Here is a 27,024-nt window from a genome sequence, read left to right on the forward strand (position 1 = left end):
GCCCCTGCACCCCCCAGGCTGGCACAGCCCTCAGGGCTCTCACATCCAAGGGGTCCTGCCCAGCTGCTCCAGCCAGAGTGCACCAGGGCAAGATGTGCATCCTGCCGTCTTACCTTCTTCTTGGACTTGAAGACGTTGCACCTGAAGACATTGCTAGACCCATCCCTGGCAATGTAGCTGAAGATCTTTAGGTCCTGGGAGTCATGAGATACATAGAATATCCTGCAAGGATGGAATGGAAAGGAGGATATAAGCATACACATTACCCACATTCCCATGGGACAAGGCCAAGGCCACAACCAATGCTTCCCAAGGCACAGGGTGCTGCAGATGCCCAATCTCTGCAGCACATCCCTGCTAAAGCCCATCAGAATTTTCTGGCAGTGGTTTTACCTCAGCTGGGAAAATTTGCCTGCTGATTCAGCAGCAGCAAACATTTTGCAAAGGCAGCACAGGACTTCTCTGCTCAGCCCCCAGGGACAGCATCAGCAGCCCAGGAGCCCTCCAGGAACTGAGAAGAGCAAACCCCACTCCTGGCCGACTCACAGAGCTGGATGCCTTGCCCAGGTGCCTGCCACCCCCTCCCCAGCATGGCTGGGGGCCTTTCTTGCTCCAGTCTGACCTCCCTGGGACAGACATCCCCTGCTCTTGGCTTTTGGGAAGAAGAAGGAGGAGGAGGAGGAGGAGGAGAGCTTCAGAAAGCTCCATGAGCTGCCCTCCACAGGATGGTGGCAGCTCTCCAGTGCCCAGCACAGTGGTGGTGTGGTGTGGGTAAGGGGGACAGCAGAGCCACACAAGCCTGTCCCCTCACCCAGCAGCCTTACCTGTAGATGGGATCATGCATGACGAGCATTTTGTTCTCGTCCCAGGCCCATTCTTTTTTCTGCAATGAAAGAAGCTGAAAATGAGTACGTCAGATGCTGTCCTTGAGAACAAGGACAGGGCACAGAGACAGTCTGGGGACATGGTTGGGAAGCTCCTGTCACAGCTCTGCTGCTGCTCCCCTGCAACCCTTTGCCAAGGGTCGGATCCTTCTGGGGACCAGCCACATCCCACATCACCTCCCCCAGGGACCCCTGAGCCCCTGGTGCACCACAGCAGGACAGGCTCAGCCACCCTGCAGGAACGTGACCCACACCAGGCTGACCCAGCCCGTGCCTCCCTCTCCCAGCCCACCAGAGCTTCCCACAAGTTCAAGGATGCTGCAAGGGCCCTGCACCAGGAGGGGAGGGGCTCTGCTGCTGAGGCACTGCTGCCCCAGGGACCAGTGCTGCCTACCTTCTTCTTCTTCTTCAGAATGACCTTCACGCCGTCCACCGACACGATGAGATTCACCTTCTTCTTCTTGATATTCTTGGCTTTAAACTCATACTGTGGGAGGTGGAAGGAAACAGCTGAGTTAGCCTTCCTGTGCCAGGACAGCCCCAGGGAGGGGCAAGAGGAACAGGGGCAGGTTCTCCTGTCTCCCACATCAACCTTGTACATCCATACTAGGATAGGACAAGGGGTCTTTTTGCCCTGCAGTGCCCAGCATCTGGAGGAGCACACACCAAAGCAATCCAGCCCCTGGATGTGGATAATGCTTTACCCAGTTCAGGATGCTGCTGGGCATCCCCAGAGAGGGACCACCACACCCCCAAGGATCCACAGCCTGGCTGCACTTGCCCCCCTGGCTGGTGGCCATTGCTGAGCTCTGGAAAGTGAAATGCCATTCTGAGCTGGGCATTTTTGGGCTCAGTATAAAACTGAAGATGATTGCTGAGGATTCTGAGGACCTCTCCATGGGAGATGGGATAATGCAATTACCCATCTCAATTAGAAGTCACCGGACAGGAAAAAATCCCAACAGGAACTTCCAAAGATCAGTGACTAAACACAAAGCTCTGCTCTGGCCTGGGGAGAGAATTAGATTCCCCCAAATCCACCCACTTTGGTATTTAGTGTGTTACAAGTGAGGAGAAGGCTGGCAGAGGAGTAGGCTCAATAAGCATGATCCTGCTGTGGGACTTTTGAGGAGTCCCACGACTGGTTTGCCACAGGTGCAGCCACATCAGGCACCTGATACGCTGTCCCACTTGCAGGGAGCTGTGCACAGCCATGGGGACAGACCCTCTGTGCCCACAAAAAGCCCTGCACGCTGCCCTGGCCTGCCTGAGGCAGAGGATTTGCTTTATGCTGTCCCATTTGGGCAGTGTCTCTGCAGAGGGAGCGGCGCCCTGCCCGCGCCAGCCTCCTGTGACAGCTCCAGCACGGCGTGATGCATCAGCTCTGGCAGCCAGAGCCAGCAGGCAGCAAAAGCTGCTGGCCCTGACCTGTGAGCAATGATAAAAGACCTGAAAGCACAATTCCTCAAAGCCCTCTAAAGGGGCTGAAGGGGATGGCAGATTCAGAAGGCTTGGGAAACAGCGCAGGGAACGCAGTTCTGCCCTCCCCCAGGCACTGACCGGGCAAGCCCACCCACACTGGGGCTGAAGCCATGGTGACGGGCTGGAGAAAGCAGAGGCCAGGCTCCCACCGTGGCTTTGGTCAGCCTCAAAGCCCCCAGCACATCCCCACATGCTGCTTGCATGGCTTATTCCTCATGGAGAAGGGTCTCACCAAAGAGCCCACCAAGTGCCATCCCCACCATTACCAGCAGAGATGAAACTGCACTCAAGACCCCTTTCTTTGTATCTTGTCAGGACACTAGACCAGTGCCTGGTACCTAACACTAAAGAAATGTCTCGATTTAGCCCTGAAAAGGTGAGCTTTGGCCTGATAGCCTTGCAGTAATTATCCCAGTCCTTTCTGAGGCTCTGCATGTGATTTTCCAGGAGCTGCAGGCTGACCTGGAAGCTCTCTGCAGCATCCAGGGTGACTGCATGGCACCTTGGTGCTGATGCCTGATTTATTGGTCCTAACAAATCACTCATTTGCAACATCCAGTTGCATTTTGGAGCTCCTGGTGCTGTGGGGCTTCTATTCTGTACTACCCCAAGTGCAACTGATGTAGGCTTGGAAGAGAGAAAAATATCTCAGGGTAAACCAGACTATTTTTAGTATGTTTTATGAGTGAAAAACAGCCCCTGGACAGCGATGCAGACAGGCCAGGAGTATTCAGCACAGATGCTACCCAGCTCTGGCACGTTTCAGGGACAGAGTCATACAGAGCTCCTTGGACAGCCTTCCACAATCCCTGGCTGCGGGCAAGGGATTCTGCCCAGGCTCACCCCGAGCTTGGCTCTGGGAGTGCCATGGGAAGAGCTGCTGAGCCTCTGCCATGCTGAAGCCAAAGCTCCCTTGTGCCTGGGTCATGGCAGAACTCCAGCAAAACCCATTGGAAGCAAAGAAGTCAAATTCTCAGAAGGAACAAGCAGACAGATTTGTTAAGCCCTTCCATAAATCCCGGCCTTTATCCTGACACCGACTGGAGAGCCAAGTGCCTCTGCAAGCCTGAGCCATGTGCTCAGGGAGCTGCTGCCCACCCCAGCCCTCATTAGAGCAATCAGGCAGCAGCACTAATGAACTCCAGCCCAGGGGGCTCCCATGCAACGCTGACCCTGGCTCAGGAACAGATCAGCCAGGAGCAGCATTCCACAGGACAGCAACTCTGCCCAGCTGCCTCTCACATCCCGGGGCTCTGCAGGGAAAGCATGCTGGCTCCCACGGGCCAGGAGATGCCATTGCTAATTTTGAGGGGCTTCCTAACTTGGTCTAAGGAAGTGTCAGCTTTGTGCAGCTCCTCTGAGTGAGATCTGAGCCACAGAGACTGCAAGGGGTGAAACCAACACCCTTAAGGGGCCATGGAAGAACATCTGTACAACTGATCAGGACCTCCCTGGCTTGGAGCTATTCTTGAGACTGCTCTGCCCAGCACAGAGATCTGCTGTGCCTGCCCCTGTTTGCCAGTGCTCCTCCTTCTGCTGCAAAACAAAGAGAGAAAGCTTGAGAGGGCTGCAAAGCTTGGCATTTAGCTGTTCTTGCTGTGAGGGGAGAGCAGAGGTGATGATGGCAGGGTTGGAAATGCCACCAAAGGGTCTCTGAGATGGTCTGCACAGCCACAGCCGCTGCACCCAAAACAAGCAGGCACTGGCTGAGCCACAGGAAAAGGAAACCCCCCTGTTTCCACTGCCTCCCAATCCTTGCTGGGAGTATATCCTGCATTCCCAGAGATGTGCAGGAGGAACATCTGTGTGTTTGGGTGCAGGGAGCTGCGTGGCAGCAATTCTCCCCACACTCGCTGGGCACTGCACCGGAATTTGGTGACTGCCTCAGGAGAAAAACCACATTTCATATGTGATTAAGCTCAGCCACCCATGGCTCCCTCTTGGAGAGCTGAATCCTAGCCTACAGCTCAATAAAGAACAGATACAGAAATAATTATCCAGCTTGAAATCAAGAAAGGAAAGAGGATTTGCACAGCATTCCCATGATCCCCTTTGGTTTCACACCATGCAGGATTTCACTGTACTACTTATAACCAATTAAATGCCGTAACAGAAGAGCTTTCTGAGCTTTCAACCCAGCCATTTGCCCATCTTGGGTATGTTTCTGGACCTTTAAATATCTGTAATAATATTACAAGCTTGGGTTATTTATATTAATCCTTTTTTATAGCTATGTAGCAATGCCAGAAGAAAGAAAAGTATTAATTTCAGGAAAATACACAGAAAATAGGAAAGGAAACAACAAAATAATCTGTTCCCGGACTTGCACAGCTCCCCAGTTGGTCTCTCACTGAAGCTCTAAGAGCTGCATTAAAATTTTTGAGGAAAGACTGAAAATGGACATCTGAGATACATCAGTTAAAAAGCCCTGCAACTATTTGAGAAGAAAATCAAAGGTGGTCTCAGTAATGCAAAAGAAGTACAAGATCACTCATAAAATCCAACCAGCTAAGTGAAAAAAGACTATCCCTTAATTTTACCCTGCCTACAAAAAAAACACATTCATCTTTTCAAATGAAGAGAAACATCTATTCCATCAGAGCACAGGAGCCTTCCCATCAACCTCAGGTTAGTGGGAGTCTATTTTCAACATCTGTCTTTTGTGCAGAGTTCAGTATTTAAATAACTTTGGAAGGAAAAGAAGCCAGCTGGTGTATGCATCATTGTGCAACGCACTCCTACTGGCAGAGCATTAAAATTGCCCTTTCTGGAGAACTGAGCTAACATATGTTGCTTAATAGAGAGCACATGTAACCCTGTCAGCTTGGAGTAAAATTATGTATGAATCCGAGAGCGACGGCTACGTGTGAAAAGCAGGGAAAACTCAGCATCCCTAGAAAGATGCTACCCATCCCTATCAGGCTGTTTCCACACAGCAGAAATGTGAGAAAACTCGTAACCACACGCTGCACACAAGGTCAGGCAGCTCAGGCTCTGAGGAGGAGAGATGATGTTTTTCCAGATCCATCATCCCCCCACATTCACAAGCATCTGAAAAATGTTAACCTGAATTAAAATGCCCTCATTTCGTTCCAGCCCATCTCAAGTGCCTTAGGTACAATTTAACTCTGCCCACTAGCACTGTCTGTAAGTAAGGGAAGGTACCAGGAATGCTTCATGGTGGCATTGTGGCAGCAGAATACAAGTAGAGTATTTTTTTAAGGAAGTTGCTCTAAGTGCATGGAGTTGCCCCTGTTCCCATACACCCTCTGTCCCCCTCTTCAAAACAAAACAAAAAGAGGAAAAAGGTTACAAGCTTGTACCTTGTGTTGGGGAAAGAGCGGTGTTTTGAAAATTCAATTAACAGGGAGAAAGCAATTCCCGCTAAACTCAATGCTGCTCTGCTACCTCGGGAGGCAGGAGACGAAAATCTGCCCTGAGAAAAGGCACAGAAGAGGATGCAGTTTTTGGCAGAAAGGTGTATTTCTGTGTGTTTATGGAAAGGACATGGAACCGTGAGCAGAGCCGGGTCCCCCTGGGGCACAGGGCTGGCTGGGCAGGAGCTGCTGGAGCTGGAGCACCCTCAGCTCTGAGCTCCTGCCCCTGGCCGTGCCCCCAGCTCCCCTGCAGCTGGCTGGCACAGCAGCTCGTAAATCCCTAATAACATCCTGCCGGGTTGGATTTTAACCCCGGGAGAGCCCGGGCTAACGGCAGAGCAGCGCCCGGGGGAGGAGCGGGCTGTGCTCTGCTCGGGAATTAGCTCATTCCGAAGTGACAGCCGGGATCCAGCCCCATGGCCAGCACTGAACGGCCCGGGGGAGGCACATACCTCACAGTTCTGCTGCTGAGAACGCGGGCAATGACAGCAAAGCTCAGAACCCTCCAGGAGCTCCCCAGGAGGGAAGCCTGAGAAACCTTGCTGGGATCCTAATGGCCATAATTGGGAGGAATGGCAAACGCAGCTCTGTACAGGGCAGGAGGATTTCGCTTTACTGAACCACACAAAGAAATGGCAGCGGCCCCAGTGCCCCGGAATGACTCAAAGCCACCTTTGGGCTGTGCAGGAACGGGAACCTGCGAGGAAAGGGCCCTTTTTCCCTGGCCAGGGGTGCCAAGCCACCCTGGGGTTGGGCAGGGAAAGCAGCATCAGCTCCCCTCGAGCCTTCTGTGGGGTAAGCAACACCCTGAGCTCAGCGCCGGGGTCCTGCTGAAGCACCAGGAGCAGACTGCAGCCAGAACACCTCCTGCCTTCCTTTTTCCTTCTGCTTAACTGGAGGAGAAGTCTGCCTTTCAGTTAACTGAAAGAAAAGAGCATTGGAGAGAGGGGAATGATTTTAGGTACAGCTCTGGGTTAAAAAAGCAGCAGACAGATATAACCTGGCCCCAAGCAGCCTTGCAGGTCAGAAGAGTGGCAGCCACGCCAGCTGTGGCACTGTGTGGTGGCCAGCAGCAGCGGGGCAGGGAGCACAGGCAGCACTGGCTCTCCCCCAGCCCAGGCTCAGAGGGATGGGCAGCAGAGAGCCAGAGCCCTGCCAGGGCGTCCCCAGCCGTGCAGCATCCATCTCTCCCTGCTGCCCCCATCCATCCATCCATCTCTCCCTGCTGCCCCCATCCATCCATCTCTCCCTGCTGCCCCAAACAGAAAGGCACCTGCCTGCCAGCCTGGCCCACGGCTCCTCCAGCCCTGCCAGGGCAGCAGCAGCAGGGATGGAAAGCAGGGCACCTCCCAGGAGGGCAGACAGCTCCATCCAAAAGGCATTTCTGAACAAGGCTTCAGAGTATCTGACAGCCCACTGCTCTGGGCTGCACTTGATGCCCTCAGGGGACTCAGGCTTGCTGAAGGGGAGCACACTGAAATACCTGCTTAGCCTACTAATGTGATCAGCAATAAATGGACTGAAAGCCATTTTAAAAACACTGCTAAGAGCCATCCTACCAAAGTGCTGTGCTGCTGCCTGTGTCTGAGGACTCCCATGCCCTTCACTGAGGGATCCCACTGCACCCCGATTCCTCTGTGCATCTGTAAATCTGACCATGACTATGCCCAGGCTCCACACACAAGCAGGGCACTTGCCAAGGGATGCCAGCAGCTCCTCCCTGCTCTCTCCAGGAGCTGGGATACAAAGAGGAGAAAAGCAGGGACATTATCTTCTCAGTGTGGTCATTTTGCTTGGGCTCCCTGCTCCTGCCACCAAACCTGAGGACAAAACCAGCCCCTGGCACTGACGCTTGGATCAGGGATGGGTCCCATTATGGGGCACAGAAACCTGGAGATATCTGGGGCCAGGATGAAGGTTCTCAGCCACTCCAATGATAGACTGCCAGCATGGCATGGCCAAATATGCTGGACACCTCTGCTACCCTGATAGATCGGGTTTAAACAATTCCTCAGGATTAAATTTCCCCTGTTCTCCGGCCTACACCCCACTGCTGGTGGTTTTAGCATGAGCTGGACTCAAATTTAAGGCCACAGTCATTTTGAAGAGAGGAAAAATAATGAAGTACAGGATGCTTGCTCTTGGGCTTAATGATGCTTTTTAAAACTCTTCCGCAGTTCCTTGGAGTTTGCATTCGCACATATGGGAAATGCAGCTCTGAGGTACATGTGTTTGTCTGAAATAGATGTGATTTTGGTTTGCACTGACAAGGTCAGTGCCTATTTTCCCATCCAACTTCAGGTTTAATTTTGGTAAGCGTCTGTGATGGTTCTGCGTACCGATGGTAAAAATGGGAATCAGGCTAAAAATACCCATGTTGTGAGAGCAGCAGAGCAAAGTTAAGGTTGCTGCTTCAAAACCACCCCAGGATTGCAGCATACCCATCCATCACACAAAATATGTTTTCCAATAACATCAAATGCTTCACAATAAATGCCTTCTGCTCGGTTTGCTATTTCCTCCCGGAGCTGCCTCCATCCGCTTCCTCCAGCCTCCCCTCACTACCTCCGAGTTTCACAAGTTGAGGTGGCAAACTGGGACACACTCACGAGCCATCTGCAGGAGAAGCAGCTTCACAGGAAGCTCAGAGAAATCAGAACTGGTAAGAATGAAATCAGTATCAGCCACAGGGTTAAATGGAGAAAGCTAACAGGCAACAACCTATGCTAACCCTTTCTTTTGAAGACTTCCATTTGCAAGGTGATTTACCTCCCTTACAAGAAATCCTTAGGCATTCCATACCTCTCTGTGAGGTTTTTTTTTTTCAACACCCTTAAATCAGAGGTTGAAAGGAGGCCTGAGGCACAGCAGCAGCTTGCTGAGTGCCACGGAAGGCCACGGGGGGATGCAGCAGCAGCAGCACTGTGTCATGGGGGATGCAGGTGCTGGAGCAGGAGGAAGCACACCTCAGTGCCACCAGCAGCTCACCAAAGCCACCAGGTCCCTGTGCAAGCCTTACTGTTCATTCCATGGGGGCTTGACTAACACCAAGCTTATGAAAGAAAGCTGGCCACTCCAGCCTAGCCATGTTCTCATTTCTCCTCCAGCCCGGGCATATTCAGTGACAGCTCTGAGTGGGAGCAGTGCTAACAGGCTGGGAAAAACTGCACCTCTCAGCCAGGCATGGGTCAGGGGACACCCTGCGACACGCCATCCCCAGCCTCAGAAACATCTCCAAACTCCTTCCAGAAATCCAAGGAAGTGCCAACAGCACGGGCTGGACCCGCGTGGGAGGTGGCAAGGCAAGCTCCCCCCTCCTTCACATGCTGCACCTCTGGTGACCCCAGCAGGGTGTGAATGAACTGGTGTGTGGGATACTGGTCAGACTGGTTACAGGAATCACAGCCGGGCTCGGAGTGCTTCCTGCAGCCAAGGAAAACAAGGACAGGCTCTGTGTGCATCTGCAGGCACCGCTCTGCTCTGCTCTGCTCTCACAGCCCATAGGAGAACACCAAAAATGAGCTGAACATGTTTTAATGTTTACCACCTGCTGCTAGAATAAGCAGAAGTGCATTCCTTGGAAAGCCCACATCTGACTGGAATTTGTGGTATTTTTAATTAGATATGCATTGGTTTGATCTATGCAGGCAGAGGCAGCATAAGCTGCTTGGTGCAACCACCCTTTGAAGAAGGTGAGGAACTACAGGAGCCTGGAAATGGCTTCTGTTCTTCCAGCCCAGAGCAGGTTTGAGCCCCTGTGCTGGAGCAAGCTTGGCTTAAAGAGCAGCAGCTCAGGCATGCCCCTTTACAGTGACCCCTGATAAACTCCTGCCCCTCTCTGGCACCAGCCAGTCCTGATGCCTCAGGGACCCCAGGACTGAGCAGCACAGGCAATGTCCGGCCCAGCACCTCCCTCCAGCTGAGAAGGAAAACAAAATTCCTCTGTTTAAAATCAGCTTTCTCCCGCAAATGCATCCTCTCAAAGACAGACCCTGCCTCGAGGCAGCTGAGGTAATCCTTGCCCACATGGACGGGTCCAAGGCAGGGCTGATAGTGCAGAGGAGCACAAAGTCACCCCAAATCTACCCTGAGGGCAGGTGACAGAGCAAGGGGCAGCCTAAGAAGATACCCACACAGCACTTCAGAAAGGTGTCAGCTCAGCAAAGCGAGCCGAATCGCAGCACGGTGATATTTATGCCCCAAGTTGTGAAATACAGGATTTATTTTGGTATTTTGTTTTACTGCTCACCACAGAGCTGCTCTCCCACTGTTGCATAAAAAGCTTGAGTAAGATCAGTTGAGAAGGCAAATGAGAATAGCCAGGCAGAGAAGCAGTGACACGCCAAGGAAGGCAGGCTGGTAACACTGTAACCAAATCAGCAATTATGAAATTCAGACAATTAATAAAGAATGAATGAGCAGCAGCATTAAACGCTTGGTGCATCAGAAACAAGGCAGCCCTGTGGGGCTCTTAAGATGCTGGCAGTGCTCAACAATGTTTCTGGGCTGTAACTGGAGAAAAGAGGTAATTATTCATATCACTCTTGCTTCACAGGTCCTATTTCAACAACAACTAATGCAAGTATTGAAACTCATTCACTAAATTCTGCATGTTAAAGGCAACAAGAATAAGGTCTTTTAGAGAGGCTTAGACAGAATCACAGAAAAAAATTTCCAAGTAAAAAAAGCATCAAGATTTTAGGTGGAATTAGAAAAAAGAGGTTGAAATCCACCTCAGCAGCAGAGCCCCAGATGAAGCAAGGAGAGACATAGGACAGAATGCCACTGTGCTTGCAGGAAGCCCAGTGAGGAGAGCACAGCAATGCTCACAGCAATGCAGGGCTGGAAAAAAAGAAAGAAAAAAAAAAAAAAAGAGAAAAAAGAGTATTTGCTATCCAGGCCAAGTGCACAGGAATCTGGCATCCATTCATTTCAGGATGATTTTATATGGCATTGGCCAAGCAGCCTCTCACAGGAAAAAGGAACAGAAGCTGCATCTGCCAAGATGCAGAAATGTATCCTAAAAAGACCCTGGAGGCATTGCAAGGTTCATCCCAGTGCAAAGGGCACCATGAAGACAGCGTGGTCCTGGGACACGTGCAGCAGAACAGAAAGGTGACATTATCTCAAACCATGGCACCACTGACAGCACTACCAACACAATTCACTCCTACAGAACAACTCCTGCTCTATCACACACCGCAAAGAAGAAACAGAAAACAGCTCAGAAGAAATCAACAAGAACAAGAGGCAGTTTCCCCAGACTCCTACATCCCAGAGGTTAAAATAAACTCTCTGTATTTGGCTCATCCACAGAGCAGGCTTGGTGGGCACTTGTGCACAGCCCAGACCTGGGCCTTGGGAAGAGCTTCCTCACATCTAAGGCTCTGACTTCAGGCAAATGCACAAAATCAGCTAGCTAGGAGTTGAAGCTGCATCCACTCAAACCACAGAAAGACAGGTCTTTGTTACAGAAACCTCAAAGGGACCTGCACCCCAAGTCACACTCACCAACTGCTCTGGCCAATTATTCTGGGTTTCTCTTCTCCTTTCGGATAATGTGGATTTCTTAGCATGTAAGCAGAGGTCAGCACAGATGTGCTCTTTGTGTTGGGAATACACACACATCCCCCAAGTTCCCAAGGATCAGGGAATGTTTGAAGGAGTCCAGACCAGCCCCATCCATCATGTTAAGAGGGAATAAGAAAATGTCATTGGAGCAAAGTGCTGAAACAAAACTGGAGGCCTTGGAGAGAAAAAGAAAGGGATGGCTCTCTCAGATGCATATCACCACTGCATTCCAACAACAGCACCACAACATCACAGGTCTGGCTGTTCCCTCTTAAAGAATTAAGCTGAAATTTAACCATCTCTGCTGAAGTTTCCTGTGGCAAATACACACTTCAGGCTGGCTTTTGCAGCTTCTGCTGGAACAGATCAGCAGTTCCACATGCAAGCCCATTGCATGGGGAACTGGTTTGGTTGGGGATTTTTCCCTATCGCGTTACTCTTCCCACTCCTGAAAACCAAGTGACAGATTAAGAATCACTGGGCTCCTCGTGCTCCACCAGGGAAGGAAACATTTTCTACTCTGAAAATTCTTTGTCTGGAGCCTTTGCCCTGGGTAGGCTTTACTCCAGGTGGGGAAGCCCGTGCCTTCCAAAACTCCCACTGAAGCAGATCAGCTACCAACCACTGTCTGCAGAGCCACCAGAGCAGCCATGGCCACAGTGCCACGAGCAGGAGCCCAGCCCCGTGTGGCCGTGGCAGCTTCCCTGTGAGGGGACACGGAGCAGGCAGGAGGAGCAGGGAACCTCCAGGGATTTCAGCTCTGCGGGCTCCAGCCTCCTCTGCAGGGATGGGAACAGGGCTTGGCTCCTTTCCCTGGTTCTGGGCAGTGCCTGCTCCTTCTGCTGCTCCACAATAGATACATCCTTTCCTCCCACCGCCTAATTAAACTCCCATTCCACAGAGCAGCTCACACAATAGATGTTGCAACCTCTCCTCTTAACCAGCTGTGCTGCCTTCCTCTGCCCCTGCACAGGGCAGGAACACCCGTGACACCCCAGACCCCGTCACCGTGTTGCAGTGACACCCCAGACCCCGTCACCCTGCTCCAGTGACACCCAAACCCTGTCAGCCTGCTGCAGTGACACCCCAGACCCCGTCACCCTGCTCCAGTGACACCCAAACCCTGTCACCCTGCTGCAGTGACACCCCAAACCCTGTGACCCTGCTCCAGTGACACCCCAGACCCCGTCACCCTGCTCCAGTGACACCCAAACCCTGTCACCCTGCTGCAGTGACACCCCAAACCCTGTGACCCTGCTCCAGTGACACCCAAACCCTGTCACCGTGCTGCAGTGACACCCCAAACCCTGTCACCCTGCTGCAGTGACACCCAAACCCTGTCACCATGCTGCAGTGACACCCCAAACCCTGTCACCCTGCTGCAGTGACACCCAAACCCTGTCACCATGCTGCAGTGATACCCAAACCCTGTCACCCTGCTGCAGTGACACCCCAAACCCTGTGACCCTGCTCCAGTGACACCCAAACCCTGTCAGCCTGCTGCAGTGACACCCCAAACCCTGTCACCCTGCTGCAGTGACACCCAAACCCTGTCAGCCTGCTGCAGTGACACCCAAACCCTGTCACCCTGCTGCAGTGACACCCCAAACCCTGTCACCCTGCTGCAGTGACACCCCAAACCCTGTCACCATGCTGCAGTGACACCCCAAACCCTGTCACCCTGCTGCAGTGACACCCCAAACCCTGTCACCGTGCTGCAGGGACACCCCAGACCCCCTCACCCTGCTGCAGTGACACCCCAAACCCTGTCACCGTGCTGCAGGGACACCCCAGACCCCCTCACCCTGCTGCAGTGACACCCCAAACCCTGTCAGCCTGCTGCAGTGACACCCCAAACCCTGTCAGCCTGCTGCAGTGACACCCAAACCCTGTCACCCTGCTGCAGTGACACCCCAAACCCTGTCACCATGCTGCAGTGACACCCCAAACCCTGTCACCGTGCTGCAGGGACACCCCAGACCCCCTCACCCTGCTGCAGTGACACCCCAAACCCTGTCACCGTGCTGCAGGGACACCCCAGACCCCCTCACCATGCTGCAGGAGGCAGGGCAGGCTCTGACTCTGCTCCTCCCCAGGGCACAGCATCCCTTGGAACATCTTTCTGCTGAACCGAGCCAAAACCACCAGGAATTAATTTTAGCAGGGAAGAAACTGGGGCACGTGGCGTTTTTGTGGAAGGCTGCAGCCCCAGGCTTTTGTCTCTCTTCTGAGGTGAGGCAGCAGAGAACACCACAACAGATTAAATTAAAGGGTCCTTGGCCTCTGAGGCCCAGCAGGGAAGCACAAGAGCAGAAAGGATCATACACAAGAGCAGCATTCAAAGCTGACTTCAGTTTGGGTTGACTTTAGTTCAGGGATGTCTCCCTCAGAAGGAGTCTGACAACTCATAGCCTCCCTGTGCCTTAGGCTGTCACCCATAAAATGGATACCAAATATTGCTCCACCCCTGCTTGGGAGCTTTGGTCTCATTTTTGGAGATTATTTCTCCTTTTTGGAGGTTATCTCTCCCTTTAACCATGGAGCAAGGGAGAGGTATTGTCTCTGGACACATTGGAGCCCAGCTGGAAGATGTGGCTGCCCAGATAAGGCTGCCTGCATCTCTCCTGCTCAGGCCCATGCAGCATCAGCACTCAGCACCAGAGAGCATTTGGTCCCACTCCATCCCAAGAGTAAAATGTTGCCATGGTGGCAGAAAATTGATGAAAGCACTGATTTGTTTAAAACCACAAGAAAATTCCATGTTGTAGTAAATAAGAAGGGGAAAACCTTCAAATAGAAGCAATGCCAAGGGTGAGAGGAGACACAAAGAGAAGATCCAGTTCTTCACTGCACTGCCCAGATGCTGCCATGAGATGCTGAAATGAGTCACAGAGCCTGAAACGAGCCAAACCTCAGCACACCTCTCTCAAACCTATTTTTCCTTATCAACAACCTCTCAGGAAGCCAGGAGCTTATTCCTAGGCACAGTTGGAAATTTGCTCCAAAATGCAAAGGGAAGTGCAGATGGTTATCTTCACCAGCAGCCTTGCAGCAGCAGAGACTGTCCTCTCTTGGTGACAGCGGTGGGGCTGCTGTGCACTGAGCTGGTGACAGTGAGCACAGCCCTCTCCCACAGTAACACCTTCAGCAGAGGTTTATGCAAGCCTGAGGCTCAGGCCCTCAAAGGAAGCTCTGTCACCTTGCAGAAGGCTTTCAGAGGATGACGGCTTCTGTAGGAACTCTCTGAACCCTCACAAACAGCAATCACCAGTGCTAACATGACCCTGATCTCCCAGAACAAGCTGCAGACCTCCTCTCCTTGACAGCCAGGCTGAATCCATTCGTGCCTGGGAGGCAGAGCGTGCAACAAATCCTTTCTTTCTAGGCAAGAGGAAAAGCCAGAGCAGGAGAGCCCCGTGGGCAGCTCCCGTGGCACCTGCAGTCCCACAGACTCCTCGTGTGCCTGGGCTCCAGGCTTGCAGCTCCACATTGCCCTGCTCCTCATGCAGCTGAGCGTGGCACTGGGCTCACCTGCTGCCCTGCCAGAGCCAGCTGTGCAGCACAGGAGGGAGCCAGGAAAGGCAGGGTCACCTGGCCAGCATGCTGTGCCCCAGAGCCAGGGCAGCCCACCAGGGCAGCCCTTCGGAGATGCTTGAAGGACTATTTCTGGGGAAGAACGAGTGGGAAGCAGGAGGAAAAGGAGGAAGCACAAGGACACACAGAGGATGGACACTGGTGTGATGGCTTTCCATGCTGGCCATGAACTTGGTGGGGAGGGGGTGGGAGGCAGCAGAGCATTCCCTAGCTGGGAAGGAGTGAGAGCCATCTCTGCCCCCCTGGCACGTTCAGGGAGCCTGGCACTGCCCAGCTCTGCCCTGAGCTCCTGCAGACACCTGCTGATGGCCCCGACAGGGGCAAGGCAAGGCATGAGGTGACTCAGGGGGAGCAGAGGGGGAAAGCCCCGGGCAGGGAGGGACATGAACCACAGGGAGACACCCAGGGCTCCCAGAGCAGAGCAGAGTCCAGCCCAGGCACGGGAGGGCAGGGCTGTGTGACAGGCTGGAGGGGACAGAAGGCACTGCAGCCTCCCAGCTTCTGCCAGCAGCTCCACTCCTGCCCTGGGCCTGGTGCCTGTTTGGCTTCCAGCCCTCTGCAAGGCACTGGGCTGGCTCCAGCATCACCCACCAGGAGCTGCTGCCTGTGCTGGCACACCCAGCGCCAGCGAGTGTCCTGCCAGAGCGTTGTCCTGTCCTGCCACAGCCCTCCCACAGCCCTGTCCTGCCACAGTCCTGCCCTGCCACAGCCCTGTCCTGCCCTGCCACAGCCCTGCCACAGCCCTGTCCTGCCACAGCCCTGCCACAGCCCTGTCCTGCCCTGCCACAGCCCTGCCCAGAGCAAAGGGCTGAGCTGCTGTGGGACACAGCAGGGGCAGGAAGGCCACACGTGGCTGCACTCCTGGCTCAGGAGCCCTCCCAAACCACGCTCCCCCACCTGCTTACGGTTTCCCTCATCCCCACTGGCTCCAGCACCGTGCTGTCCATCCAGCTGGGAACCCCTGCTCTTTCCTGCCCCAGCCTGGCCACCCCAGCCTGTTTTGGAGCCTGGCCACGAGGGACACACTGCTGTCCCGGGTTTGGCGGAGAGCTCTGGGACAGGACATGGCTGGAAGCTGAAAGGCAATGAGTTTGTCACGACTCATTTATTGGGCAGGAGCAGGGCTGGGAGCTGCCTGTTCCTCATCTCCCAGCTCCATGGGGTCACAGGTGAGCCTGAGCCCAGTCACTGCATGGGCCAGCAGGCTCAGACACGGCCAGCACGGGCAGGCCTGGCTCCCCTCTCAGTGCTTTCTGAAGGCTCCATCCCTCACTGCCCTCCCCCAGGCTCAGCCCTTGCTCTCCAGCATTAATGGCTCACACTTCCACCTCTCCAACAGGCCAGATGCCTGTCCTCTGCCCCACAGAGTGATTTCCCTCCCTGAGCTCCTCATTGCACTGTGTGTGCATCGCAGCTCGCACCACTCACTGCTCCACTGGAGCCCACGGCTCCCCTGCAGAGCCCTCACCCCATCCTGGCCGTGGTGCAGAGGCAGGGTCACCACACTTTGGCCAGCTCTCCTGGAAACGTGGGCAGCCTTGGGCAAAAGGCTGCTCCAATCAATCTGGGTACTACTTTAACCGGGTTACTGATTAAATACTAACCACAGGATGAGATCCTGGCCTGTCTCATGCCATGCTGGCAGAAGTACCAGACCAGCCATTATTTTATTATGACATTAAGTGGCACTGGTGATGCCAGGAGAAATGCAAGCACACCCAGAAGGATTCACTCTTTTATTGTGTCTGTCAGAGCACTGAAGGAGCAACTGGGTACTAATTTAACCAGGTTATTGATTAAATACTAACCACAGGATGAGATCCTGGCCTATCTCATGCCATGCTGGCAGCAGTACCAGACTAGCCATTATATTATTTATGTGCCATTATCACAAGTGGCACTGGTGATGCCAGGAGAAATGCAAGCACGCCCAGAAGGATTCACTCCTTTATTGTGTCTGTCAGAGCACTGAAGGAGAAACTGAAATTATTACAGACATCCTTCCAGTTCCTCCCAGATCTAATACAACACAATCTTGTTCATCTTGGATAACCACATCAAGTCATTAGCTTGCCAATAATTCACCTTGCACCAAGTGCCATGACTTGGCACAAAGCAGGCTGTGCTCTTCCTGTGGCCAAAACCTGAGCATCTCCTGGCCAGCCCACTTCCACTCTGCTGGTCCTCACAGACACACAGGGGTGGGCTGCCCCAGGCATGCAGGGCCAGCTTGCTCCAAATCCTGCTCCATTCTACAGAAGAGACACCTTGCACGGTGAGAGAAATAAAGAAAAAAAAAGAAGGCATCACTGTAAATGGCCTCATGCTTTTAAAAACTCACCGTGGCAGGAGCAGGGATAGCTGAGAAATATTCCAGTTAAACGAGCTCAGAGTTGCACCAGGAGCTCTACACCAGTAACTGGCCACACACATCAATTTTCACACCAGTCCAACTGCACCTGTGGCCTGCAGAGGATGTGAAATCTTGCTTTACACAAGCCTGTAGAAATTCAGCAATTCTGCCAATTTGCTAAAATAGGGCACAGCTATGCAAAGCTGCAGAAGTCCCACAAAATCAGATGTACCTGGCAGAGTAGGAGGTGTAGAGGAGCAAGATTTTCAAGTGCTTGGAATGCCTCCCTGTTTTGAGCCTGCAAAACTCAGCTGGACACTTCCCAGAAACAGCCTTGTAGAAGATTTCCACAGCTTTTACCAAGTGCCTATATAGGCTTTCATCCTTCCTGGCTCCAGAGAAAACCTGGATCAAAGCTGCACTCAGCAATCCCAAAGGGCTGAATCCAAATTCTCCAGCACCATGGCACCAAGCCCCAGCCAGGCAGCACTGGCTGCCCTGGAGACATGCCAGGGGCATGCAGAGGAAAGCACTTGCATGAATTTACATCATCACAACGCAAGAAATATACAGTTGTCACTGTCACTGAGGGCCCATGAGCTCACTGGGAAGGGAGGGGAAGGAAAAAGATACCTTGCCACCTGCTCAGGCACTTTCAACTGAAATCTGCAACAGCTCATAATCCTTAGGGAAGACACAGCACTCTTAGTTTGGGGCTTTTGGATGCTCAGGTGACTTCCTGGACTTACGGACCAGTTCCTTGTATCTCGCATCCAGAGGAGCCCAGGAACATTTGGGAAGCCAAATGCAGCAGTTCATGAAGCAACGTGGACAGGGTCAGCCTGTTTTGGGTGAGCAGCAGCCAGGAGCCAGCTGTCCTAAGAGAAGCCCCCCTGCCTGCCCAGGAAACAAGCCCTGGTTCTACTGCATTTGTTGTGTATGTGGCCATCAGTGGTCTGCAGGAGGCTGTAGGGTTTGGAGGAAAGCTGCAGCAGACGCTCACAAAATTGCTCTCCAAGTGCATCTTTTTAGCATGGCAAATGTCCCATTCCAGAGTCATTTCAGGGCCAGGGATTCACACCAAGGTGCAGTGCAGAGAGGGCTGTGTGCCCAGCAAGCCCAGCCCATGAAGGAAGGAAAAGCAGACACTCAGCTGAGCACCTCCCCTTCCCTCCTCATCCCGAGCTGTGAGAATCCTGGGAATCCTCCACATTCTCTGCTTCTGGACAGAAACTCCCTCTGGCCAGGACCATGAGGATGGCCTTGGCATCACCAGCCCTTCAGCAATGGGGAGAAGGGGATGGCATCCATGCCCTCCCCTGTTTAAAGCTCCTCTCAGCCCTGGCCCACAAGGGGGACCAGCTCTGGGCTCAGGTGGAGCTGTGCTGCCCACAGCAAGGCTCTGCTGTGCAGGGGGGTGCCTGGGGCAGGCATCCCAGCAATGTCAGCTATGCTGTGTCCTGCTCTGTGCCCCACAGGGTCAGCTCTGCATCCAAACAGGAAGCAGCACTCCCCTGGCCCCAGTGAGTGTGGGGGAGCGCAAGGGAGGCAGAGCTACAGGGCTGATGCTGCTGCTGTCCCAGTCCAGCACAGGCAGGCACAGGGGGCTTCCAGGGCATTCTCCCCACTGGGATCCCCACTCTCGGGCAGGCAGCATCCTCACTGCTTTGCAGGGTCATTTTTAAATCACTTGGGAAACAGAGGCAAAGCCCAGAGAGCAGCTATGGCAAAGGCAGCACTGAGAAAGGGGAGTTGAGGCAGCAGAGGGGATGGTGAGGGTTCCCCACCTTCAGCAGCAGTGACTAACTTGGAACAAACTGAGACAGAGCACCTTGCCCCTAAACCAGGGATTGCATTAAAAATGATACAAACCTCAGGGTCAGCAGCTGCTTCACGCCCTACACACAAAACTGCTGCTGCTTGCACCTGATGATCCCTCACTGTTGCTTTCTGTGCCCAAATAAACATTTTTCTTCTCTGGTTTCCCCATGCCAGTATTCTGGGACTATTTTATGCCCTCAGGCAGGAGGGTGGCTGTGCTCTGTAAGGAGGATGTGCATCGCTTCAGCTCCAGCCAGGCTGAAAGGAGCCCCCAGCACCCAGCCTGGCCAGAAATGCCCTCAGCAATGCTGTGGCCCCTCCTGCTGCCAGGCACTTCCAGGGCAAAGCACAGCACACCAGGGCAGGGCTTTGCATGTGGACAGCCATCCATCCATCCTGGCACCCCCTCACAAATAAACAGACACTCAAAGTCTCTCTGGCAGATCTGATCTCCATGGCCTTTCATGACTTGCATCTCTCATGTCTTACACTAGGTGAAGAACGCCTGAGCACATGCTCCAAATATATCATTCACCATAAGAAACCACTATTTTACCCTATTCTGTGTCCTCTCACTGCCACTCAGAGCTGTACCTATGAATCTTCCAGACTGTGTTTGAGTTTATTCATACCGGGCAACAGGGACATTCTGGTGTTCTTATTTTTCCCCCCTTCAAGGGTTCACTTAAACCCTCAAAGTTGTGCCAGTCCTTCCACACTGAGGTGCAGTTCTGTGATTTTGGGGCTGGAAGTGCATTTGTTCAAAGGTCTTATCTTGAAAGCAATGAAGGACACTGCTGTTTATGAGAGCTCTTGATGACATAACAGTCGTGCTGTCCCAAACTGTCTGGACACAAGGTGAGCAAACCTAATGCCATAAAGGCCTTCCCATGTCATGCCCCAGTCACAACACTAACCCCCACGGAGAGGACAGGAGAACAGGCAGGAAAGCTGTGAGGAAAGGCCACAAACTATTTACACCCTGAAAGTTTGAAACAGAAGAGCCTCGAAATGTCTGTCCTTTGAAGGTGATACTCCTTACATGGGGATGTGATCCTCCTCTCCTCCTCTGGTGAAAGAGAAACTGAGATTAAAGCAAGAGTCTGCATGAAGGGCTGAGAGGAGCAGAGCTCTGGTGCAGCTGCTCAGCCACAGGAGCAGCTTTGGTGCTTATGGGATCCCATCAGACCAGCAGAAGGACAGCTCATCCCTTACCCAATGTCCCTGCAAGTGCCTTCAGGCCCTTCAGGTTCAGGGTGCTGTTCCCAGGAGAGAGCCATCTCTGGAGGACAGGGCAAAGTCTGGCCCCAGGACAGACCAAACCTGCAGCCAGCACACCCAGGGCCAGCTCGGCCCCAGGGGCCGTCCCCTGCTGAAGAGCAGCCAAGCTGCTGCTTTTATCAGCCTGGGGGCAGCGAGTTCTGGGGTGCATGGTTTGTTTGCTCCCCTCCCTCCCCGTGAACACTCGTGCTGCCCAGAGGCTGGGGAGCAGAAGAAAAGCTCCTCTCCTGGTCACGGGCCAAGCATTATACAGCAAGGGTGTCCCTATCCTGGCTGCAAGGGAAGCCAGATGATTTCATTAGCAGATCACAGCCCCTGACCTACTCACCCTGAAACAAGCTCACTGCTGGCCAGCCCCAGAGCTTGCTACTCTGCACCTCACCTTGCACGCTGCCATTCAGCACTGACCTGATGCCATATCCAGGCAGCACCTGAATTTTCATGCTGCTGAAACTCTTACACAAGCAGTAAAACCCTGAGGAACCTCTTGCACAAGTAGCCTATTGTTACTTTGTTATTGGGACTGACAAATGAGGAATTGCTCCCAGCCACTGCACGCTACAGTTCCCATCGGGTGCCACATCCCACATGCACCTTCCAGCCCATCCCTGCCCCGCAGCACAGGATGCAGCACTGTGAGCACACACACAGCCCCAGCACAGGGGATGCCCAGGTGACAGCTGTGCTGCAAACAGCGCCCTGTGCCACTGTCATGGTTTAGGCTTGGCATGGAGCTAGTGTTTTTATGAGAATACTCTCTTTTTGGTGTTTGCTGTGACATGTGACTAGGAATAAGCAAAGTAGGCTTTAGCTTAAAAATAAAGAAAACTTTATTACTTAAACTATAAGAAAAGAAGGGAAAAAACTATAAGGGAAAAAATTTAAAACTTTACAAAAAAAGCACTTTCTTCCTCTCCACTGCTAAAATTTCTCATCTCATACATTCTCCCCACATCACCAACTGCCCAGTCTGGCACTACTCTTTAGAATACTCAAACTTCAGTTCATGAAGAGGAGAGGACTTGCACTATAGGTTTCTTTTGGAAATACGTTGAAATTTCATGTGCTTCTATGTCACTCAGTACTGCTCGGAAAGTCTTTTTGCTATGGTGACATTTTCCTTCTATGTTTAGTGCTCTCACTACTGTGCATGGACTAGAGCTGCTTTTAGGATTGTCTTTTAAGGATGCTAAACACTCATTAATTTAACTACAACATCTCAAAATTCTCACTTCTTTTTAATCAAACTACAACAGCCACACTCAGCCTGCCAGCACCAGGCTCAGCCGACACAGAGAGGGGGACAGTGAAACACAGAGGCATCAATACACTGGGGGACAGGATTGAGGCAAGACAAAGCTGCAGGTGCAGGTGGAGGAGAAGGGCAGGCCTGGGATGGGATGGGATGGGATGGGATGGGATGGGGAAGGGAAATGGGAAGGGGAAGGAGCAGCCTGGGCACACTCACCCTGATGCGCCTCATGGCTGTCACGATCTCCACGCGGCTGTTTGGCCGTGGCACATCCAGGCTCCCGATGTACTGCAAGGGAAGGAAGGAGATTAGTGCAGCTCCTACAGCCCTGGAAACCCCACGGGCCCAGCAGGGCCCCAGTGGTATCCACAGGGGGAACCAGGGTCACTTCTGGGGAAGGAGCAGCATTTTGCCTGCTGCACCTGAATGCCTGCATGCCTCCAGCCATGAAGCTGTTCCCTCCCCACACCACTGCAAGCAGTCAAAAACCCTTTTTCTAGCAATAAAATCCCTTCAGCCATCAGGCCAGCAGGACTCACTCATGTAGGCCATGATCAAAGCACACAGGTATAAGCAAGTATCCCCTCGGTTGCCGTGAGTCATCCATTACAGACCTGGGTATTGGAAATCCCTAAAATAGCCGGCCCGACCTGTCCTGTGACAGGCCCTCCATTATTTAACTGCAGCCCTGCCAAAGCCAGGCTGTTTCTGCAGGAATGCTGAGCCTCCAGGCCAAGCCTCCAGAATAAAGGAGCCGCTTTGCTATTCAAAGGGGACCAAAGGCAGCACCACTTCGACCCAGCACGGAGAGACGTGGAACAAAAACCCTTTTAAAAATAAAATGGAAGAGGGCAGATTCTGAAGAAGGATCAGAAAACAGACAAGCGATGAGGAGTCAATGCTGAGCGCTAAAAACGTGTCGTTAGAAGAAAAGCGTTTTGAGCCCATTTACCGGCCCTGTGTGCTCCCACGCTCCATCTCCACACAAGGGCTGACGTAACCTCGGCAGCGCGGTACAGGCACCACAGCCAGCAGGGCTCCTGCTCCTGGGGCACGGCCACAGCCTCTGCTGGCACCATGCAAGCCCAGGGGCTGCTTCCCAGCAGCACACCGACATGGGTGCCCGAGGGCCTGCACACGTGCTCAGGCAGAGGCTGCTCAGAGGGGTCATGTCCCTCCCAGCTCCCCGCACCGGGACTGCCACCTCCAAGGAGGGGTGGCACGGTGCAGGGGATGCATGACCAAAGCTGGGCTTTGTGTGTGAGCTGCCCCCGAGGGCCCTGTGGGACAGAAGCTGAGGGAGCCCCGTGTTCCTGAGAGCCCTCCTTGCTAAGGCAGCTCAGCCAGGCCGTCCCCAGCACGCAGCCCCTGCCTGGGGAACACACAGGCAGTGCCCAGTGACCCACAGGGCAGTCAGTGCTGAGAGGAGATGTGCGGAGAGAGGATGTAAAAATAACTCCAAACAGCTGGCGTGTCCATCACGTGCCGTGCAGGCTGCACAGTGCAGGGCAGCCTTACATAACTGGGAATTGCAGCCCAGGCCACCCAGCCCCTCAGGGCCCTGCTGAGAGCACACAGCTCCCAGCAGTTCCCTGTCACAGCCCCTGCACGGACTCTGCCACCCCTTCAAAGGGGCAGCTCATCCGAGAGAGGCATCTCAGACATCAGCACATCCCCTTCTCTGAGGTGAGGCCTGGAAACCACCAGGAAAAAGCAGGAGCTGAGGAGGAGGGCAGAGGCAGCTGGAGCCCTGGACCTGCAGCCACCAGGCAGGACCTAAGGAAGAAGCCCTGCCCCATCCTGCTCTGCCAGGCATCCCTATGGCACCTCCTCACTAAAAGCCTTCCCACGTCACTCTTCTGCCAGGGACCACCTGGGGAAGCAGGATTCTCATCCTATATGAGAAGGGCAGACTTCTGCACCCAGAGGAAGCCTGTCTTCCTCCAGCTATTCCCAGCTGCATGAGGTCACTGCCTGGAAATCCCTTTCCTTCCCCTGGGCTCTCCTTGCCCAGGCAGGTGCAGAACACAGCATGGCCAAGGCCAGGGCAGGCAGTGCCAGCTGGGCAGCAGAGCTGGCTCCCATGGCCACAGGAATTGCAGCCATGCCAAGCTCCCTGGCTGCTCACCACAGCCCCATGGCCACAACGGAGCGAGTGTGTGAGCCCAGCAGGGCTGGGGTGCCCTGCAAGCGCAACCAGCACCACCCTGGGCCAGGCACCACCTCTTTGCATTGGCCTCCTGAGAAACAGCATCAGCAGCAGGGTTGTGTTGATGCTGTCCCTTCTGTGCTCCAGCTCATGCCCACATGCACCCAAACTGAGGGGCACGGGTCACAGAGGCTGCAGGATTCACCACTGCTCCCCAGCCTGGTGTGCAGAGCTGCATCCTGCTGTATCCCACAGCCCCTGGTGGTCCCAGCAGAGCCCACATCCACCCCAGCGTGGGCTCACTGCTCGCAATGACCATGCTCACAGCTCCAAAAACACCCCCCTCTCCCTCCACTCTGCAGGAAGGTGTTTTTTACACATTTCACACAACTCAGCAGATGGACAAAGTCTCTCCAGATTATTTTTGCCTTCAGGGCAGAAATCACATGTGACAAGTGTGCTGCAGAAGAGTAACCCTTCACAATGTGGTGAATATCCCCCCAAAATGTGGACTTGGGGGTAGGTCTTTCAGCTGAACAACTTCCCAGGTGAGCTGGGGAATGGCCTGAGAAACCACCCACATTCAGCAGGGATGTGCAGGCAATGAGGGCTGCTCCTGCTCCACTCTCCTCCAGCCCTCCTACTCACAGCACCACTTTTAATTATGGGAATGGGTGTGGGAACAAGCAGGTGAGGCAAAGACAAGGATAAGCAAGGCAGCCAGAGCCTGCACAGTGCAATACTTCCCACTCACCCCAGCCCTGAGACTGAGCTCCCTCTCTGCCGGGGCAGGAGCTCAGAGACCCCCGAGCATGGGCACTGCCAGGCACAGATTCCCGCCCTCCTTTAACACAAAGGAGCCCCCAGCGAGGTGCCAGGCACACAGAGGTGCTCCCAGCCCTGCAGGGCCATGGTCAGGCCAGCATCCGGGCCAGCCAGCTGACCCCACGGCAAAGGGAGGCAGGAAGCACAAAGGAAGGTGCCTGAGACAAAGGGAACAAATTAAAGCTGTGCAAAAGAGCTGACAAAGAAAATAAACCCGTGAAAGAGCCCGCCCTCCCCAAGCCCCACAAGCCAAGGGGGAGAACGTGTGTACGTAAAGGATGTGGCTTTTCCAAATAATCCCCTCCAGATCCACGGCCCCACCGCCCTGCCAAGGGATGGAGGGACAGAACCACAGAACCGGAGTCCCCCACCCACACCCAAGAGCCAAGGGGGACCAGGGGGTCACAAATCCCCTCGGGCTGTCCTGGGCAGCCCCCTCCTCCCCTGCCCAATTAGGGGAAGAAGGGAAGAAGGGCACCCCTGGGTGAATGGGCAGCCCCACAAAGGCAGGCCCAGCCCTCACTCTGCCAAGGCCAGCGCTGCTCGAGCCTGTGGCGCCACCTCTTTTGTAGGGTGCTTCTGGTCCTTCTCATGCCTCCCCCTGTGTTGGGATCCATCCTTCCATCCATCCATGCTTCCAGGGCCCCAAAAGGGCATCCCTCGCCCTGCTGTGGGAGGTGGCAGCACCCTCAGGCCTCTCAGCAGCCACAGGGACTCTGCCTGCTGTCCCCTCCCCAAGCAAACAGGCTCTCAGTGGGCAGAGACACACAGCCTCCACCGCTGCACCCGCTGCCCACGGCTCACAAAAGATCTGCCCAGTTCTGGGAAATGCCAGGGAAAAAAAAAAATTTGTTTTTTAAACAGAAAACAAAGGGGAGCACTTTGCCAAAGCACTGTTTGCACAAGTCACTCAGTTTCTCGTTTTTCCTCGAGGCTGTTGAATACTGCTCGTTTTCTGCTCTGTCAGAAACGAATTTTCTTGAGAAGTTGCTTCTTCTGCGGCAGCAGGTGGTGGTTATTTTGGGAAACCGAAGGCCAATCGCATCACTGCCGGGGGACACCTTGGAAGGGGCGTTGATGGGCTCACTGGAGGCAGAGGTGGGCAGCCAAAGCCTCCTGGGGAGGAGATGCCTCCTTCCTGCTGCTCCCAGCCCAGCACTGCGAGCAAAGGTCAGGGCTGAATCATCCCCGGCTCACAGGGAGCCTGCCCTGGCTGCTGCTGGTTCCCAGCTCCCACAGAGCCACAGATGGGAGCCGCTGCTTCTCTCTCTGCAGGCAGGCAGTGGGAGGGGACACGCTGGCACCAGCCCTCAGGGCCAGGAGGGGTTACCAGAGGCACCAGCAGCCAGCAGGGAGTGCCAGATGCAGGGCACAAGGGTCCCCAGGTTCCTACAGAGCCCAGGGGGGTGTGAGGCTGCACCAGGTACTGGGACATTGACCCTGCCACATGTGCCACAAAGCGAGGGACAAAGTGCTCAGGCACCAGTGTGAAAGCTCCCCATTTCCCCAGCACGGGGAACACCCAGTCTGCCTGCAGTGTGTCTGATAAGGGTTTCTCCCCAGGCTGTGCTGTCAGGGAAAGCAGGGAGAAGCCCATTCCCAGGGTTCTGGCTGTGCCACTGCTCCTGCTCTCCAGCTGCCCGGGGAGCCAAGGCTCTGGGCTGGCACTGCCCTGCCCCTCAGGAACTCCCTGCCTGCCTGGTGCACAGGGGGAAGGTTACTCACACTGTGCTGGTGCAGAGGCCAAAAGGGATGGAAAATTCACAATGCCAGCCGACTTAAATGGAAAAAGGCCCTGGCTTCCATTCCAAGCTGGGCACCTCAGCCTTGCCCAGTTCCTCCCTGAGCAGAGCTCTGCACCCCAAGGACAACAGATCCAGCCTGGGCAGCCTGAGGCCATGTGCCAGAGCCATGCAGCTGGACACTGGGCATGGACACAGCAGGGACCTCACAGCAGGCAGGCAGAGCCCCCAAGGACAGTCAGTTTTGGGTGGTCGCACTCAATTTTGGGTTGGTTTCAGTCAGTTTAGGGTGGATTTCACCTGGTTTTGGGTCAGTTTCACTCAATTTGGGGTGGGTTTCACTCCATTTCGGGTATTTTCACTCTATTTTGGGTTGTTTTCATTCAGTTTTGGGCGGTTTCAGGTGGATTTCACTCCGTTTTGTGCTCAGGAGCCTGCTGGTCCCAGCAGCACTTGCCCTGCTTAGGAGCTGCCCCGGCCTCAAGTGCCAGAGACACCGAGCTCTGGGGTCCCCAGGACACTCACCACATCCACTCTCCCCTCCCAGCAGCCAAAACAGCGCTCAACTGAACAGGGGAGACACCTGTGATGGTGCAGCAGGGCCAGCAGGAGCTGAGTGATGAAGCTTTTCCAGGCAGTGCAGCAGGCCTGTCCATTTGCTGTGTTTCCATCCTGCCCAGGCAGGCTGCCCCA

General features: G+C 54.0%; 1 protein-coding gene across 3 annotated transcripts in view; it reads right to left on the reverse strand.

Annotated features, from left to right (window-relative positions):
- The window catches only part of NOS1AP (nitric oxide synthase 1 adaptor protein), a 39,284-nt gene that overhangs the window by 7,802 nt on the left and 4,458 nt on the right, over positions 1-27,024 (reverse strand). For 2 of the 3 annotated variants that reach the window (XM_054285947.1, XM_054285946.1), the window contains exons 2-5: positions 21,832-21,903; positions 1,279-1,371; positions 825-898; positions 114-222 (exon numbers count right to left, since the gene is read on the reverse strand). In XM_054285947.1, coding sequence (XP_054141922.1) covers positions 114-222; positions 825-898; positions 1,279-1,371; positions 21,832-21,903 — 348 coding nt within the window. The remainder of the gene's footprint in view (positions 1-113; positions 223-824; positions 899-1,278; positions 1,372-21,831; positions 21,904-27,024) is intronic. The other variant, XM_054285948.1, reaches the window with a different exon arrangement.

The sequence above is a fragment of the Melozone crissalis genome, unplaced genomic scaffold, assembly GCF_028551555.1.
Source record: "Melozone crissalis strain CALT ecotype California unplaced genomic scaffold, PUWL_Pcris_2 ptg000045l_1, whole genome shotgun sequence".
NCBI classification, from domain to species: domain Eukaryota; kingdom Metazoa; phylum Chordata; class Aves; order Passeriformes; family Passerellidae; genus Melozone; species Melozone crissalis.